The 17,902-nt window shown below is 44.2% G+C and overlaps 1 protein-coding gene across 1 annotated transcript in view; it reads right to left on the reverse strand.

The window, feature by feature from the left end:
- The window catches only part of PTPN12 (protein tyrosine phosphatase non-receptor type 12), a 75,469-nt gene extending 65,012 nt beyond the window's left edge, over positions 1 to 10,457 (reverse strand). Inside the window, exon 1 of the mRNA XM_083811355.1 lies at positions 10,172 to 10,457. Coding sequence (XP_083667481.1) covers positions 10,172 to 10,270 — 99 coding nt within the window. The 5' untranslated portion in view covers positions 10,271 to 10,457. The remainder of the gene's footprint in view (positions 1 to 10,171) is intronic.
- Positions 10,458 to 17,902: the final 7,445 nt, after the last annotated feature.

The raw sequence follows: 17,902 nt of genomic DNA on the forward strand, positions 1-17,902 counted from the left end.
AGCTTAACAACAACTTACACCAGAACATTCAGCTTGAAAAACTGACTTGTGCCCAGAGCTTTGATGTAGCAGTTTTATAGCAAAAAGCTGTTAAAGAAAGCAAAATACGTCACACATCCCCCTTCTGGGCCTACTCTGCTAAGAGTGGAAGTAACAGAAAAATAAAGCTTTTTATAAAAATAAGGCATTTCTTCACTAAAAATCAATTGCAGTGAGTGGCTCAAGTGCTTTACCCGCCTAAAATCATAGCCATTTTTCTCCATTCACATTCGCACGCAGCTATATTTATGCTACCTCACAGGAAACAAGTTAGAAGTGGTTTTACATTTTAGTCTGGTCATAATAAAAATCAACGCATCTTTGGGTAGCCACCTATGCTGCCAAAAATGGAAGTCTCAAAAAAAGCCTGTGAAAGAAAAGATACTTACAGTGATCTGGGGAGACTCGCAATATCTACCAGATTATTTCCTTCCTTTAACAGTTTGTGCAATAGGGCTGCTGCCCGAGAGGCAATTTAGAATAAATTCATTTCTGCAGGAATTCCCAGGTTCTTGAAGCAGTTAAACTAACCTACATATACCCTTCCCTCTAGAACAGGGCTTCATTTTCCAGTTTTATTTTGAGCTAAATTGTTCCCTTGAGTGCTCCTACAGGACAACTGTATTCATTTCAATTAACAATTACCTACTTGCTAAAATTATCAGAATATGTAAGAGGCAGTAACTAATAATGAAAGCAGAGCTTTGACTTGCAATCCCGTTTTTTATACGGGAGGGCAAAGACTGAAGTACAAAATAAACAAAGATTTAAGACTGCCTTTCTACATGTAGAAAATCAGTTAAAAAAAAAAAAAGCTGTACACTGCAAAAAATGCAAAACCTAATGCATTTACCACCAAGGCAGCTAGTCACCACCCCATGAATCCAAGGTGGCCATGATCTAAGTGCAGTGCCCTATTCATATCACTTGTGTTGTTTGTTGAGCTTTTTATGGCAATTATTCAGTTCCGTGCAAAGACTGAACAAATACTGGGCAACAAACCTAATAAAATCTGTGCGAGGAGGAAGCTATACGCAGGCACCATACGTGTTACCAGGACACCGAGTGCCTTGGGGAAAAAAGGCACTGCTCCACCACAGGGTTATGCATTAGAGAGTCAAATGCAGTCAAATAAGAAGTGAAACACTTAGGAACGGAGTGGAACAAAGTGCTTTTAGAAGCAGTGGGGAACACCACTTGTGCTTCTCAAGAGCTGTGCAGCTCCCACAGCAGTCAGGCATTTCTACATGTCGCATTATGTACGTGGCAAGTCCCTTGAACACTTAAGGTCGGGACACCCACGTAACATCATCTGAACTGGGAATCAGTCGTTCACAGACAGCTGTGTCCTCCAAGTACCAGCAGAGGAAGTATCAGTTAAGAATAATGCCGTACTAACAGCAGGGAAAGACAACGTTATCCAGGAAATCAAACAATGAACAGAAGTTAAAAATTCTAGACTAACTGCCCCCTGAAACTCTCGAAGGCGGTGAGTAGCTTGGAGTCATGCCTACTGGTCTCTGAAGCCTAGCCCAACTTTCATGGACTAGAATCTTGTCTATACAGCTGCAGACATCCAGCTCAGCACAAGAAATGGAGTTCTCCTCCCCAGTATTGACCTGACAGCAGATATATAGAGTACATCTCTGCTACCACTGCTAACAGCCCATTCCCAACAAAAGCAAGAAGATCAGACCATGCCAATCATGGGCCACAATCTTTTCAGCCTCCCATTGATTTTCCTTTGTTAGCTTTGTCCCGAATAAGAAGTCTTGACCCCTCGTTTCCATTGTAGCCCTGCTGCACAGCTGAGAGATGGTCATCTGCCTCTCCAGAACCGAAATAAGAACTGCTCTTAATCTCACTGATCCATGCAGAAGCTGCGTTTCCTGCGATCACAAAGGGGACAAGACATCTGTGTGTTTTTAGATAAAAAGAAAAAGCAGATGTCATCCACATGTGCCAGTAAGAATGACAAGACAAGACAGATCCACTAGACAAATGCAACAAGACACAAAATTGTTCAGGAGGACGCCGCTGAAACACTGACCTTAGAAAAATAAACACCACCAGCTAGAACTTAAAAGACTACTTAAGAAGGAAGTTAATGTAAGACGAGTTTGTTTAAAATTTGCAAGTTCAGTATTTTAACTAAGTAAGAGATTAAAGTCGTGCATATGTTCTTTAAAGCAATATGGCTTTAACTAAGTTAATTACCCCTTAGGAGACTGACGCTTTCCAGCCCATTAGTTTAGACACCAAAACTAGTAGCACTACACACTTAAATGTTACTGAGATATATTAGCTTTAAGAATCAAGGCTTGCTCTCCAACATATGCAAAACTAAGGCTATAACTCTTCCTCCAAAGAGAAAGGAACCCAAATTACATGGATAAGCTTATGACCACTGAACTGTGTTGGATGTCTCTGTTAGTGAACTAAAAACTGAACACGACAACCAATTCATACAGCACTTACTAATTTCAGTCTCCTCATTTAGTTGCCCATGGCACATTAATAAAGCTGGCCAATTCAATTGTTTTATTATATTAAGGGAGCTCAGAAGTAAAATAAATAAAACAATTAACTGTCAGAAGTATCACAGCAGAACTTCCTTCAAAACTGCTGATGCTTCCTTCTAGCAATCCGAATGAATGAAACTTATCTTTAGTTGCTTTTGTTCCTTTGTTCTCATGGACCTCTCAGTTCATGAGACAACACCATTCATAGCTTCAGTCCTCTTATAACAGCTAGTTATTTTTCCTTCTTGAAGTTACTGGCTACATCAGCTTGCTACTTTTTACAGCTGATATTTCTAAGCTTTTCTTTCACAAGGTACTCCCATTAAAGCCACGATGGCTGTAAGCCTTCCCACAAAGTGGTTACCACCAACAAAATTACCTTTTAAAGGAATTAAAATCTCAGTCTGTTGCAAGATAACAGGAAAAATTAGGTCAACCAAACTAGGTCATCCACTTATACCTCTATTTATCCGGTACCTTTGGGGAATTTTTTCTACCTTATCTTTTTAGAATGAACGAAATTCTTACACGGCTGAAGTGGATGGCAAAAGAGTAGCTAGCAGAGGCCCTCTGAGATACAAGCTGTAACTTTCCATGCAAATCTCACAGTGACTCAATCATCCTGACATTGCTATTGAAAGATACTATGAAACAATGATTCCCAGCCCAGAAAGACGGTCCTAAACTCCGATGGGCTTCCCATGCTCTTCTCCTCCTAATCTTTTGCTTAACTTGCTGTTGTGCTCTCAGTTTTCCTCGTCAGGCTTCTAGCTTAATTCTTGTACTGTCCTGGTGGCACCGGGTCAGAACACGGCATCGCTCCTGGGAGGTGCAGAAGGATTTGAGACAGCGACCCACCAATGCAGCGCTCCCCGTGACTCCTGGTTCTGGATCAAGAACTCGGCAGCGGGATCAGAGCGCTCTCCTTCCACGGATGCATTCTGACCAAACCTCTCTGAAATAAATTAATGAGTTAAGTTTCTACTGGTAAGTTTTTTTGTCTGACGAAGCAGGAAAACAAGGAGCTCAGTCCCTTTCCAACTTTCACGTACTAGTTAACAGAAACGGAAACGCATATCCATGCCTCGCTTACGGCAAATACGCACAGCTGAGCTATCCCAGACTGCACGGACATGACCGTGGTCATCCAATGGTGGAGTGACACCAGCCCAGGGAAAACACCAGGATACAAGCGCTGTACTTCCTAGCAGCACAAACAGCTTCTCCTCTACCCGTTAACTTATGCTCTACTCAATTCCACATCTGACCTTTAACGCTGATGCCTCTCCTTAAGTAAAGGGGATTTTTATGAAACCAAGAAAATCGTCATCTAGGCTCTGACTTCAGTTCTAAGATTGTGTACTCAAGGCACTACTACAGTTTTTGTCTTCCCCCAGCACTAACAAACGCATTACTATTCTCCCCGCGCTGAAGTGCCCTACATACTAAACGTATTACAGCACTACTGGAGCAGTGCAAGTCCCTTCAGCACAAGATCCATCAGTCTTATATACTGACAGTGAAGAAAATCAAACACTGTTTTCTGTTTGTGACAAATTAATGCCTTTAAGATGAATTTGAAAAGCTTTGGACTAACTATTAAAAACTTCCTATTAGCAAATGTACGCACATTAGATAAGCAGATATTCAGATTAACCTCTCCTGCGCTGCAGAGCTGGTAAATTACATTTTGCAGTAACACTACAGGGCAAAAACACCCTGAACGTATCAGAGCTTTAAGGTTAGTTACGTATACCTCAAAACAAGAAATTGTTTCTGTGTAATATAAATTGTTTCTGCAGAAATTACATAGATATAAGTGCAATAATATATATACACATGTATCTGCACATATGTAGAGCTACAGACCTATAGATTAGAGCCTAGCATAGAGGAAGTATGGTCACCTGAGACATGTACCTATGGATTTCTCTTTCTGCATCTATCTACATATAGCCATGTATGTGTACATATATATATGTATATTTATACACACCAAAATTATTGCAGGACTGAGATCATAATAAAAGCTAAGTAAGTAGTTGACACACCATTTAAAATTATTTAGGATGCGTGCAGTATGCTACAAGGTGCAAGGTAAAGATTATCACTTGCTTCTCCTGAAGAATTTAATAATACCCAAAATGAGCACACGAACCTTCAGAACATAAGAACAGGAGACTTGCATACTGCTGTCTTCAGAGGCTGAGCAAACAGAGCTTATTACCACGCAAGTTATTTGACAAAACCCAGAGCATTGCCCAACCGCGTTGTTTTAGTTTCATCTGCCTGAAAGAACAACGGCAACTTTAGGCCAAGTTCGCAAGTTCTTATACCCCAGGGCGACTACAGGAGCTTCGCCGTTGTATTCAGGCACCCCTAGGAAAATTCAGAGTGGCATCTTTGAAACAACAGCAGCAGCACTCGTTTCCTCAGGAGACAACAAAAAGAAAAAAAGGTTTAAATGTAATGGTGTTCATAGAAAGTTGCGTTTTGTGTAACACTTAAAGAACAGCGTTTCACGAAATTCCAGAAGCTTCTGAAGTTAAGGGTTACCGAAAATATTATTCGGTCATATTTGCTCCAGCCAGAAGTAGCCTACATAAATGGAGCTTTATGGCCGGCCCGTATGACTTAGCATTGCTCACAATGAAGTAATCTGTTCCCCCCACACCCCCGACCGAACCGACGGCAGTCAATGAAACGCAGCTAGCAGGAATACACTTCAAAAACACATTAACACTCAAAGTAATGCCTAATATGGAAGACCGACAAGACCAGAGACAATTTCGACTCTGAAATTTTAAGGCTGAAAGCCCTTCAAAGCGGCGCCCCAGCTGCCTGTGCCCCATTGCACAGCTGTAAGAGCAGAGCTCCTCGCAACGTGCCGCTGCACCGCACGCTCACGGTCCTTCTCCCCAAGGCCACCAACCCGGGGAGCACGCTCGCAGGAAGACAAGTGCTCAGAACTGGTGATGGCTGGTCAAAATCCCCCCAGGTTACGTGAATTTTCCCCAAAACCTGTTTTTACACCCATCGCTTTTAAGAACTTACATATATATATATATGTATATGTGTGTGTGTGTGTGTATATATATATACATATATAAAAGTTAACCTGTTTTTGAAAGTCTAGCTGACTCTACGCAAGTGTTTTTCCTACTCGAGCCTTAGCAGATAGAAATTATTTCTCTTCAAAAGGCACCGTGTGTTTTACAATGCAGAGGAAGAAGCCTAAGCAGAGAGTTCATGTTTCAGATCATGTTACGAGCATGGAACTCATTCAGTAAGTAAATACTAGAAAACAACATAAAAAATAAGCATATAGACATTGATTTTTTATTTTTTAAGAGAACTTGAAAGTAATTGATGATGTAATTTTGGAGGCATAGTACTCTTACCCTCCTCCACTAATTTTCCTGATTGTGTACTTGCTCTATAAATTTGAAAAATACATTCACAGATACACCAGAGGTACATTAGTGGTATTTGAATTGAGAAAGTTCACACAAATGCACATTAATATACAGACAAGCTTTTAAGAAGGGTCTTTCATAAGTGCTATGGTTGAAACTGAATGTATTATTTGTGATCTCTTTAATGCTGTATTAGACCGTACAGGAATTAGAACAAAATCCATGGCGTGTTTATCATTATTACATGGACTTTTACTACATATCTCAGTCATCTTGATTGATATTTTAGAGTAGCCTAGATTATTATTTCATTTTTAATAGTCTCGGGTATTTTAGAAGTCAAGCACATCCCACCTCCCCTTTTTTCACACACACAAAAAAAAGTGAGGCAGCAGTATTTAAAAATAAAAAATGCAAAAAATAAAACAACCAAGAGATTAAGAGGGACACCTATCATAAAGGCAACCTTTTATCTGCTTCAAATGGATGACCCATTCAAAATCCCTTTCATACTTTAGAATACAGCACATCAAGTTCTTCAGTATCTCAAAACCTACGAGTTAGAGCTTAGATGGATTAAACAGAAGACAGACAGGGGTCTCCTACAGAATACCCAAAACAGAAGCCAGAAACACCTTCAGCCATTCTCTGTGCTCCATTAAAACAGATTCTCCAAGGGCGTAACTCAAAATAGTAGGTCAAATTGTTATACTCTGAAAAACATTTGAAAAAAAAATTGATTTTTTAACAAAATGCTTCACACTGTTCATATTTCAGTTGTCCTGTAACAATGTCAATCTACATCAGAGAACTGATAGCAATGCAAGTAGCAGAATGCTTTTGTTGGACAACTACACAAGAAAAAAAGATGCGTTAGCTGTGAACATATTAAATGTAAACCAGTCAAAGTATTTACAGAAGTCTTCCTAAAATCTGGAAGCTAGAAAAACTGTTTGCTCCACGTGGACCTTTGATTTCCAATCCTTGTTTGAGACGAGACACGTTCATTACAGGAATCCGGAATCTAGACCAGGCTGCTTGTGAATACACAACAATACAACGCACGACACAACACAGAACACCACGAGGAAGCAATCTGTACTCCATTTTGCCCTAATAATGGTGTCAGCTTCGATGCACTTTAACCACACGTTAACCATACCTAACGTGCATAACTTTAGGAAATGCCCACTTGCCCCTAGAGCCACAGACATGTGCTCACTGGCAAGACCCACTGGCAAACGAGCGATACCTTGCTGCCAAACGACACACTTCATTTCCACCTTATTGTGTGCACCCATAATACTCAAGTGATCTACTAATAAAGTCCTGCTTACTTTCCAGTGCAAACTAATTAAAATTAAATACGTTTGACTGCCAGTAAAAGACTCGTTACTGATGCCTACGCTATATAATTTATCTTGCAGGCGGGAAAATAAATAATTAAGTCACCTCTCCACCTTCCGAGTGGAGCATGTTCTCAGGGATGTCAACGGCATTATTAAGTAGCAGTCACACTTATCTAAGCTACGGCCTTTCAATAATATTCAGCCAGGCTAATCAGAAGCCTTCAGGCAACCAGAGCCTACCTGCACACAGCTGTAGCTCTCTTACCACCTCTTCAGAACTCCATGGCACCTGTCTATCAAGCACCTTCAGTTCATTCACTCGGTCCTAAATATAATTCTGTAAGTCAGCTACTCAACGCAGTCAAAGGCGATAAAGACATGAAAATAAAGAACTGTTTTCAATTGCATTCACTCAGTATTCCTCTCCTATTTTTAGATTCCATTTTGACTTGGAAATGAAGCGATGAGTAACAGCAATTCCTTTTCTACACACTTGCCGTTGCGTTGCAGCAACAATACATCCTGCGCTTAAATGAGAACATCATTCCTCCCCAGAAAATCACTACTGGAACCTGCAGAAAAGATAATACAGAAGCTTTTTACCCCCTTCATCTCTCCTCCTCTCCCCGATCATTTTAATGAGTATCTAAGCATTGGTCTGGAAAAAAACAACAAGAAACAACAGCAAAAATGACATGCCCTTAGTGAAAAATAATTGGTAATTACGATTCTCATTGCTACACTAATCTGTATCTGCTTTGGTACGTGCAGGTGAACGTTGAGACTGACGGGAACATTCCTGTCAAAGAGCAGCATCCCAGTTTCCTGGTTTTCCTATGACTTCCTATGCAGAAGCAGCATGCGGGTTGCAAACAGAAAGCGTTAAGAGCACAAAAGAAATTTTGAACGCAGTTCTTTCCAAAGCATTCAACACTTTTGCAGGTAACACACCTTTTTCCCGGAACGCCTCGCTAGTTGGTTTCTGTGACCCTGTTTTCCCATTTTTAGCGGCATTCTTTCCCTACTGCTCGACTGGAGCAAAGGGAAAGCTTACGACTATACAGCCAAAAGCTGCACAAACAATGCGCTGTCAGGAACAGAACAGAAACCAAACCTACTTTTCCTTACAGAGCGGGGACTATTTAGGAGAAAGGATGACAAAACTATTGTTTAAGCTTTGTTACAGTCCAACTGCATACGTTAGGCTACGTTTCAGACATGAAATGGTAGCAGCTGATTACCAGATCTAATACACACAGCGTTTAACAGAAGAGATATTAGAAGCCCTGCATTTCCTAGGCCACCCTTTCTAGTCCACATGAACCAGACTCCCCAGTGCTAGATGCCAGCGTGCGTTTAATAGCAATTATATCGCTAAACCCATCCCTTAATGAGGGTTCTGCCCCATCCCTAAACCTCCCCGTTACCCCAGGATGCTGCTGCCCTAGAGCTGTGCCCCCCCCTCGGGCGCAGCCCCCCGGCTCCCCCGTTCCCCCTGCTTTTCCCACAGGCCAGGCCGGGCCGGCTGCTTGCCCTGAGCTTGCCCTGGGCTTGCCCCAGCCCCTGCCGGCTCGGTGGCCCGGGGCTGCCCTTCCCCGGCCCCGCTTCCTCCCGCAGCCCTCTCCCAGCCCTTGCGCAACATCCGCAGCCCCGATGCGACATTTCCATCCCGGTTTTTTTTTTTTTTTTTTTTTTGTTCTTCCCGGACCATTAGGGAAGGCTGACAGCTCCAAAGGCTGGCAGAGGGGTTTGATCCCAAACAGCGCCGGAGGATAATAATAATAATAAGGCGAGCCCGAGGGGAGGGGGGGGGGGATGCGCGGTGCTCGCCTTCCCCTCTCCTGCGGGTCCAGCCGGGCTTTCTGTGCTGTTTAGGGACTTAACAGGGGCTGCTCGATCCCAATCGTTGTGCGATTCAAAAGGCGGATCGCCTCGAGCGGATTTCCAGCCCGATCAAACGGGGGAAACGGACTCGGTGAGGGGGGGAAATCCGCCGATAAACGCCCCCCCCCCCCCCCCCTTTTCCCCAGCACACGGCCGCGCTGGGCAGGGGCTGGCGGAGAGCTGGGCTGGGCTGGGAGGAAGAAAGGCCGAGGGATGCAGCCAGGGCTGCCATGGGGGATGGGGAGCGAGGGGAGACGGTGGGAAGGGAAGGGGAATATTCCTCCCAGGGACGCTCAGGGCATTTAACCCGTCTGCTGGGAGGGAGCAGGGGGTGTTAAAGGGGCAGACAAGGGGGGCCGGCTGGCCCCGCACAGCCCCGCAAGGAGAGGGGCTCCCCCTCACCCCCCTCCCCAGCCTCCTCTGTCCCCTTCATCTGCTGGGGGAAGGACGGGGCTGGGGGGCTCGTTTAATTGGGGGGGCTCCCGTTTAATTGTCTCTCACCGGGAGCAACCCCCTCGGGAGGGGCTGGGGGGGGGGAGCGGGGGCTCATCTCCCCCAGGGGGGGCAGTTATAGGGGCCAGTTATGGCCAGTTACTCCCCCGGTTATGGGGCTAACCCCAATTATAGGGATCCCCCCCGGTTATGGGGCCAACCCTAATTATAGGGAACCCCCCCCCAGTTATAAGGATACTCCCCGGTTACGGGACCAGCCCCAGGTATAGGGATAACCCCACTATGGGCCCAGCCCCCTGTCACCGGGGTACCCTCACGGTTATGGGGCCAGCCCCCCGGTTATGGGGGTGCCCCCCCAGCTACGGGGTACCCTCAGCCGACCCCTATGAGTGTGGGGGGCCCCGGCCCAGCTCGGGGGCCACACGACGGCATCTCACGGTGCTCGCCCCCCTCGGTCGCCGAGGCCCCCCCGGGACCCCCCCGCCCCCGCCCCTCGGCCGCCCCTCACCATGAAGTCGGAGGCGAAGTTGTCCTCCCCATTGTGGTCCGTGTCCTTCATGGACTGCACCCGCCGGATGAACCTCCTCAGGATCTCCTCCTGGCTCATCCTGCCCCGCCGGGCGGGAGCCCCCCAGCCCCGGCCGCTCGCTCGTTCGCTCGCTCGTTCTCCGCCTCGAGCCCCCTTCCGCCGCCCTCCCTCGCCTCTCCTCGCCCTGCCGGCCCGGCTCCCGGCTCCCCACCCCGCTCAGAGCCGCCCGGCCGCCCCCTCCATCTCCCCTCCCTCCAGCCCGACCCTCCCCGGGCGCCGCCGCCACAGGGACACGACGTAGTCCCCTCCTCCTCCTGCCCCCTCCCCCGCCCTCCCTACGCAGGCGCGGCACCCGCCGCCCCGGCCTCGGGAAGAGGCCCGCCCCCGCGTCCCTCCCATTGGCTTTCCCCCCACGGTTCCCACATCCTATTGGTCGTCCGTCGCGCTAATCAGCGCCTAGCCCGGCCTCGGGGGAGAACTCCGTTCCGCTCTTCGCCTCGCCCAGCCGCGCCGGCCCCTCCCGTTTCCCACGGATGGGACCTTCCGCCGGGCGCCGAGCGGAGCTGTGGACGGGACCACTTGGAAGGCGGAGGGGGGGGGGAGAGAGCCCGAGCGGAGCGCGGCGCCGTTCGCTCCGGCTGGAGCACAATGGGGGCGGCGGTGGGTGCCGGCGGCCCCGGGGCCGGGAGGCGGCGGCATGCCGGGACCTGTAGGCGCAGCCGGCGCTTACCCCCGGTGAAGGGACGGCTCCCGGCGGTGCCCGCCGTCCCCCCTGTCCCGTAGCGGCCCGCCGGGGAAGGGCCGTGCCGGGTGGGAAGCCCGGAGCCGGGGAAAAGTGACCGAGGCGGGGCGAAGGGCGCCCCGCGGGGCCGGGCAGGGCGGCGGGCGAGCTGTGGAGAGCGGCGGGAAGATGGCGGCCGGGGGCTGAGGGGAGCGCTCCCCGCAGCCGTTTTTGCACTATTTTTAACAAAAATCGCCTCGTGAAACGCCGAAACGCCGCCCGGGGCTATGTGGGGTCGTGTGTCAGCGGCAACTCGTACCGCGGGGCTCCGCTGCGGAGCTGGGCACACAACTGAGGGGCACGGGCTGTGCCCCCTTGCTGGGGGGTGCCCTCGGGGTCAGTCCTGACCAGAAAATATCTTAAATTTCCTCCTTCTGTTATCGGATGTTTTGGCAGGGTCGAAGCATTAAGAGCCAACAACATGAAAGGGCGCTATTTCTGCCTTTTTCTCCACGTTAAGAAGTTAATTTATTGTCACCTGTTATTAGTATTAATTATATTTAAAATGTTTGTTCAGCTTTTGTATCGGGCTTCAATAAAATCAAAAAGGAAAAATTAAACTTCAAAGTCTATTTTTTTTTAAAGTGCTTCCCAACAGAGAGATTTTAAAGTAAATTCTTTTGAAATTGTGTCTTACCATGCTCAAAAAAAAAAAAAAAGCCACTGGATATCTTCCGTACACCTTCTGTATGCGGAAATATGTCTATCCTTTATAAGGAAAAAATAATTAGCCTCATCGAGCATTGTCTTCATGTTTGGTGCCTTGATTACATGCGTAACTTCTGCTTCATCACAACTTCTGCTTCAGCAAAGGCAAATTGAGGTATGTTGTATAAAGCCTCACAGCATAATAAATATACAGAATAAAGTCTCTTTAGGTATAATTTCATCGGTGAAGAGGTGCGTGGCCTTTATGGATGTAGCTGGTCCCATAAAACCTTATAACAGACTCATGACGAAGTTCCACGCTGAGAAGCATTACCCGGTTGAAACACTCTGCCAAATCACCCCTTCCCTACCCCTTCAAAGCATCATTCCTACCTGCTGCAGCACGGTGCTGTTGTGGGACCCTGCAATAAGCCAGGCCGTGGAACTGAGCTGCGATACAATTCCACAGGAAAGCTACTTTTTCTTCTTAGGTGATTCAATTAAGCTGGTTTTGCTACAGAAGCAAGCCTACGGATTAGCTTGGTCTTCCTGTGGTGGTTGAAGGTGTTACTGGTTTAGAACAACTGCCAGAGATCACCGCCCTTACAACAGAATTGGTAAAATCGCATGTTACCAATTTCAGCCCAATTCAGTGCCTGTTAACATCAGCTTCGCAGTGAAGGAAGGTATTGAGCTACATAAGATGTCGGACTCTGAACTGCAGCTGCCGGTGCATGGACACGTTTCCTTCTGCTGCATCTGCTACAGAAACAGTCATCTCTGGCAGAGGGGCAGGCTGGAAAATTCAGAGGGTTAGCATTCTTGCGTGGTTTGCCAGAGACTGCAGCCTCCTGTAAGAGGGTTGGTTTTTAGCAGTTGATGTTCATGGAGACTAACGTGTGGCAGACTTAAGGACACGTCAAGGAACTGCTGAAGGGGAGACAGTTCTGTGCCGAGGCAGTGAGGCTTGAAGAGCTCCCCGCTGCACTGGAACCTCCTTTCCACTGCACTTGGATGTTGAGGTCTGAGCATCCCACGCAAGCACATCAGCTGTCAGCGCCCAGGCTCCTCTTCATGTCCTTTGCACCCTCTCCATAAGTATCAGCCCCAAAGAGTCCCAAAGATGCCTGCTTTTCTTGCTTTAATCCCTCTCTTTGTTCTCCTTTTCCTCCAAGCCTCCTCTTTCCCCTCCATCAACAAGCAACGTTAAAGGCACGTACAGAAGAAAAGGGCATAGCTGTGACTGGTATCATCAGATAACCTTTTCGTGGCACCTTGCTTGATTTCCTTCTGCTTCAGGGAAGGTTGCTTCATTTGCTCAGCAGTCACCCTGGCAAACCTGATCACAGTGCCAGATGGCATGTAATTTTAGAAAAGTGATAGCTGGGACTAAGCAACCAGATGAAGAAAAGTCTTGAATGTGGTATGGTCTTCTTTATTCATGTATCCACACAACAGAATTACAGAGGCCTTGATAGGAGGGAAGGAAAGGTCACAATTTATTGCGTTTGGATCTCACATCATTACTGCCTTCCATTAAAGGACCCAAGTTATCAATCTGGCTGGCCTGGTTCATAATCGATCGTCGCGTTGTAATAAACTGTTTTACATTAGCAAGTGTAACAGTGACCTTTCCTCTGGGTTAACTGATAAGAAGAGTATATACAGTCTCGGGGGAAGAAAAGAAAAGAAAAGCCCCCCAACCCAGGCATGTGTTACTAGCCAAAACAGAGGTATATACAAAACAAAGCAATTAGAAATACCTGGGTGGAGACCTTTGCTTAGCACTGTTTGCATATGCATGTGTACTTGTTAGGGTTGCCAGATATTCCTGAGCACAAACCCAACAGCGCCAGTTTTATCTCCCTCAGCCCTGCAAATGTTGCACTTGCCTGTCTCATCTCTTTGCTCTGAACACAGAAACCTGAACTTTCAACAGCAGAAAGAGTGCTTTAACCAAGACTTTTGATCTGAAACTCTTACTGCCTGGGTTAAACCCAGACATCTGACCAACGCAGCATATGTGCATGAGTATGTATTTGTGTAACTCTAGGAGAGGGGCGGAAAAAGAGCGTGATGCAGGCCAAATTACTCACACTATAGATAGAACAGGAAGCTGAAATCAAAATCTGTAGAAGTAAATTGTGGTCGTCTTAACAATCTACACAAGTACGGTCCTTGGAGAAAGTCAAGTAGATCACCTACAGCTTGTCTGCCATCAATCCCATTTTGCCATGTCATGTGTTACTTCAGCTGCCACAAGGACGGAGGACGTCCAGTTTTTCTGTTCAAAGGTAGCTCTGGTTCCCACGGGGTAAGCATGTGTTGACTGGAAAATGCATTTCCTGGCATGCAGGCTGTGCTTGTGCCCAGGCAATGGCTGTGAGCAGCAATCTTCCCAGCTCATCCAGATGCAGAGGTTTCCCAAGGACAGCGGTGGACCACGGGCTCTCCTCAAAGCTGTTTCCTCAAACATGAGCTTGGAGCCATGTGCAAAAACCATTTCTACCTAAAACTGAGCTCCAGAAAGACATCAAAGAACTGCTGGGGGGAGAGCTGAGAGAACCCTACAACTCCAAGCAACATCACCTCCTATGGTTTCATTCCTCTGCACAGCAAAACAAGACGTCATGTTTTCCTTGTAAATTGGCATGACTGCATTACAGTCACAGCTGACTTCACCATTTTCTCCTCCCCCTTGCAATAGACTTTTTGCTACAGACTCTCAGATTTTGGCTACAAGCTTGGAGTTACATTAGTAATAATGGGGTGTAATTGCTAATGCATTGCTGTACTTGCAACTAAATTCTGGTCAATATATCTTGTGCATGGAATCCCAATGAATCTTGTCTATACAGAGTCTGAAAAGTATTTTTGTAGTCAAGATTATTTACAATAAAAATTAGAGGCTAACAGTCATAAGTGTTAAAGTGACACTCCTGGAATATAAGCACAGTTGGTAGGAAGTTTTCTAAAAAAGTGGTGTTTTCAGGGGAAAATATCATTTCTGTAAAAGTTAAATTTTCCATGGGAAACAATTTTGCCAAAGTTTCTCTGCTTTCTGACAAAAACAAAGCATTATTGTATTTACTGATGCAGAAATGTCTTTACCATTGAAGACAGTACAATTTGGGATAGGGACCCAGGACATGAAAGAACTGGAACATGGAGCATAAATGCCAGGAAGCTGTTCAACAGCTCAAGGGTACACATAAAATGTTAAACTAAGTCCAAATGAAACATTTGTCTTTGATCTAACAAACTGAAAAGCAATGTGTCTCTCCACAAATGTCCAAATATTTCATGCTCCTTGAAAATACTTAGCTGAAACATTCGGGAAAATCAGCATCAAGTACTTTTTGTATACACTGACCCTCAGAACATTTTTGTATTTAGTCATTTTTGTGTCTGAGGAGGTTAAAAATAATCCTGTCGGGTTTCTGTTTGATCCCAAGTTACATTTTCACCACTTAGATTACAAGCAACAAACTAACAAATAGGAATCCCTATGGATTCTCAAAACACCGGTTTTGAACACAAAGGACATTAGGAACATTAAAACTGAGGAAGATGCATTGTAACCTTTGTCTACAACAAATAAATTGAATTTCAGATTTAAAGCCAAAACTAATCTCATTTTAAATGAGTCAGAAAGACCTGATCAGTGTCTTTATAATATGTTCCATTCATACTAATTAAGTGCCATGTGACCCTTGAATTTCTTGACATTTGCCTCTATTACTCTCAGTTAGGCAATGACAGACTCCTCTTCTATAATTACCGCTGAAAATATTTCTACTCCAATTGAATGTTACGTGGCTTGCTCAGCTTTTAATTATTTGCTTACCATCTTTACGTTGGGTCTTCTGGGATTCATTGCACAACACTACTAAACCACTTGAAATGTGACATTTCTTATATAGGTGAGAAATGCTTTAGATCATAATTACTGACCTTCATAATCAGCGCATAATTTGGATTCCCCTCTCACTGTAACATACCCCTTTCGCCCATTTGCATGCAGTTTGCATAATTTGGATTCCCCTCTAACTGTAATGTACCTCTTCCCCCCACGTGCATGCAGTTTCCATGCACAGAAGAAACTTTGCTCTTGTGATGGGACTTACTGTAACAGCATTCAGGTCTAAAGTGGTTTTTAACACGCAACTGAAACTAAAATAAGCATGTGCATTGTGATCATCAGCCCAATCCTCTACCAAGACCAGTTATAAAAAGAAAGCAGCTGTGAGATATTGACCAGACATATAATTTTTCTGTTTATCGTTTAAAAGTTCTCATTTAATTAAAAAAATATAATTGGTCGGCTGAGGTATTTTGTTTGATTCTTGTGATTAAAAAATAAATAAATAAAAATTTTGTGTCATTGTTTCATAATACAATTAGTATTTTCTGCAAGATTTTAACTGTATTAGGATAAATACAATATGGGCCCCGGATAAATTGCTGTGTGCCCTTTTGATAGCTACTTTCTGACGGTTTCATTGTATATCAGGTAGGTGTGATGGTTATTTATATGTTTCACTCTAAAGTAGGAACACTAATATCAGGAAGGGACCTGATTCTCTCTATTGAACACAAGAGAAGAAAAATCAGGAGCTATTTTCCATCCATATCTTTTGACCTTATTCAGATTGGACATAAAGAGGAATATTGCTGTCTCTTGACGACACCGTACATTTGACGCAGGTCAGTTCTGCTCCAGCAGCCAGCTGTAGCCCTGTTGTGGGCTGCTCTGGGGGAACCTCATTTGCCTGCTTTTGACAAAGCTTTCATAAAGGGTATTCCCCAGGCACGGCAGCAGCAAATCTGAAATGGAAATAACCAGCAGCAGAAGGTAAGCCTGTGCGCAGGGCGTGTGAGGTGTTTGTGCTCTCAAAGCTTTGCCTACAAGTATCAGATGAAAAGAAAAGAAAAGAAAAGAAAAGAAAAGAAAAGAAAAGAAAAGAAAAGAAAAGAAAAGAAAAGAAAAGAAAAGAAAAGAAAAGAAAAGAAAAGAAAAGAAAAGAAAAGAAAAGAAAAGAAAAGAAAAGAAAAGAAAAGAAAAGAAAAGAGAAGAGAAGAGAAGAGAAGAGAAGAGAAGAGAAGAGAAGAGAAGAGAAGAGAAGAGAAGAGAAGAGAAGAGAAGAGAAGAGAAGAGAAGAGAAGAGAAGAGAAGAGAAGAGAAAAGAAAAGAAAAGAAAAGAAAAGAAAAGAAAAGAAAAGAAAAGAAAAGAAAAGAAAAGAAAAGAAAAGAAAAGAGAAGAGAAGAGAAGAGAAGAGAAGAGAAGAGAAGAGAAGAGAAGAGAAGAGAAGAGAAGAGAAGAGAAGAGAAGAGAAGAGAAGAGAAGAGAAGAGAAGAGAAGAGAAGAGAAGAGAAGAGAAAGAAAAGAAAGAAAAGAAAAGAAAAGAAAAGAAAAGAAAAGAAAAGAAAAGAAAAGAAAAGAAAAGAAAAGAAAAGAAAAGAAAAGAAAAGAAAAGAAAAGAAAAGAAAAGAAAAGAAAAGAAAAGAAAAGAAAAGAAAAGAAAAGAAAAGAAAAGAAAAGAAAAGAAAAGAAAAGAAAAGAAAAAAAGAGCATTAAAAAAATGGCATATTTAAAAGGCACAAAGAAAGAATCTGGATGTACCAATGGGAGGCACTTATTCAGAAACAAATTTTGAAAACAGTTACTTAAACAAAAATTTTCAAGTACCTCTTTAAAAATAACCCAAAAAAGTTAGCACTAAAATCTTGCATCAATGAATCTGAAAGATGTATAAAAACTGAATGTGCTTTGCACCATTTATTGTGCTTCGTTTTTGTGTACCAGGCTGAGCAACAAAAGAATTAACCTGTTCATTACCAGTTCTACCCAAGGTTCTTATCCATTGATGTAGCAATATCTGTATTAGCCTTAAATGAAGCTCAGGGTAATGTTTGTCTCTATTTTTATATTAATTTATACAAGTTAAAGTATTTCTACCTCTTTAAAACTTGACTTTACTAAAAATAAAAGTAAAAAATGATTGGACAAAATCTGAGCCATAATGAGTAAATACTGTTCTTTTACCTGCCACTGACATTCTCTGAACAGACATACCTATGACATTTTATTATGAAAATCTTATTAAAATAATAATAACAAGGATTGAGACTGCTTCTACTAATGCATTAGATATGCTGTTGAACTCAGGTTCCCTAAGTGTTCCTCGTGCAAATTGCCTCTTGTTATAACCATTAGGAGTCATGATGGCCAGTTCAGATTCTTGACTATTTTGTAGATTTTTTAAAATTTGTTATAATA

Source organism: Anser anser (assembly GCF_964211835.1).
Source record: "Anser anser genome assembly, chromosome: 1".
Classification (NCBI taxonomy): Eukaryota; Metazoa; Chordata; class Aves; order Anseriformes; family Anatidae; genus Anser; species Anser anser.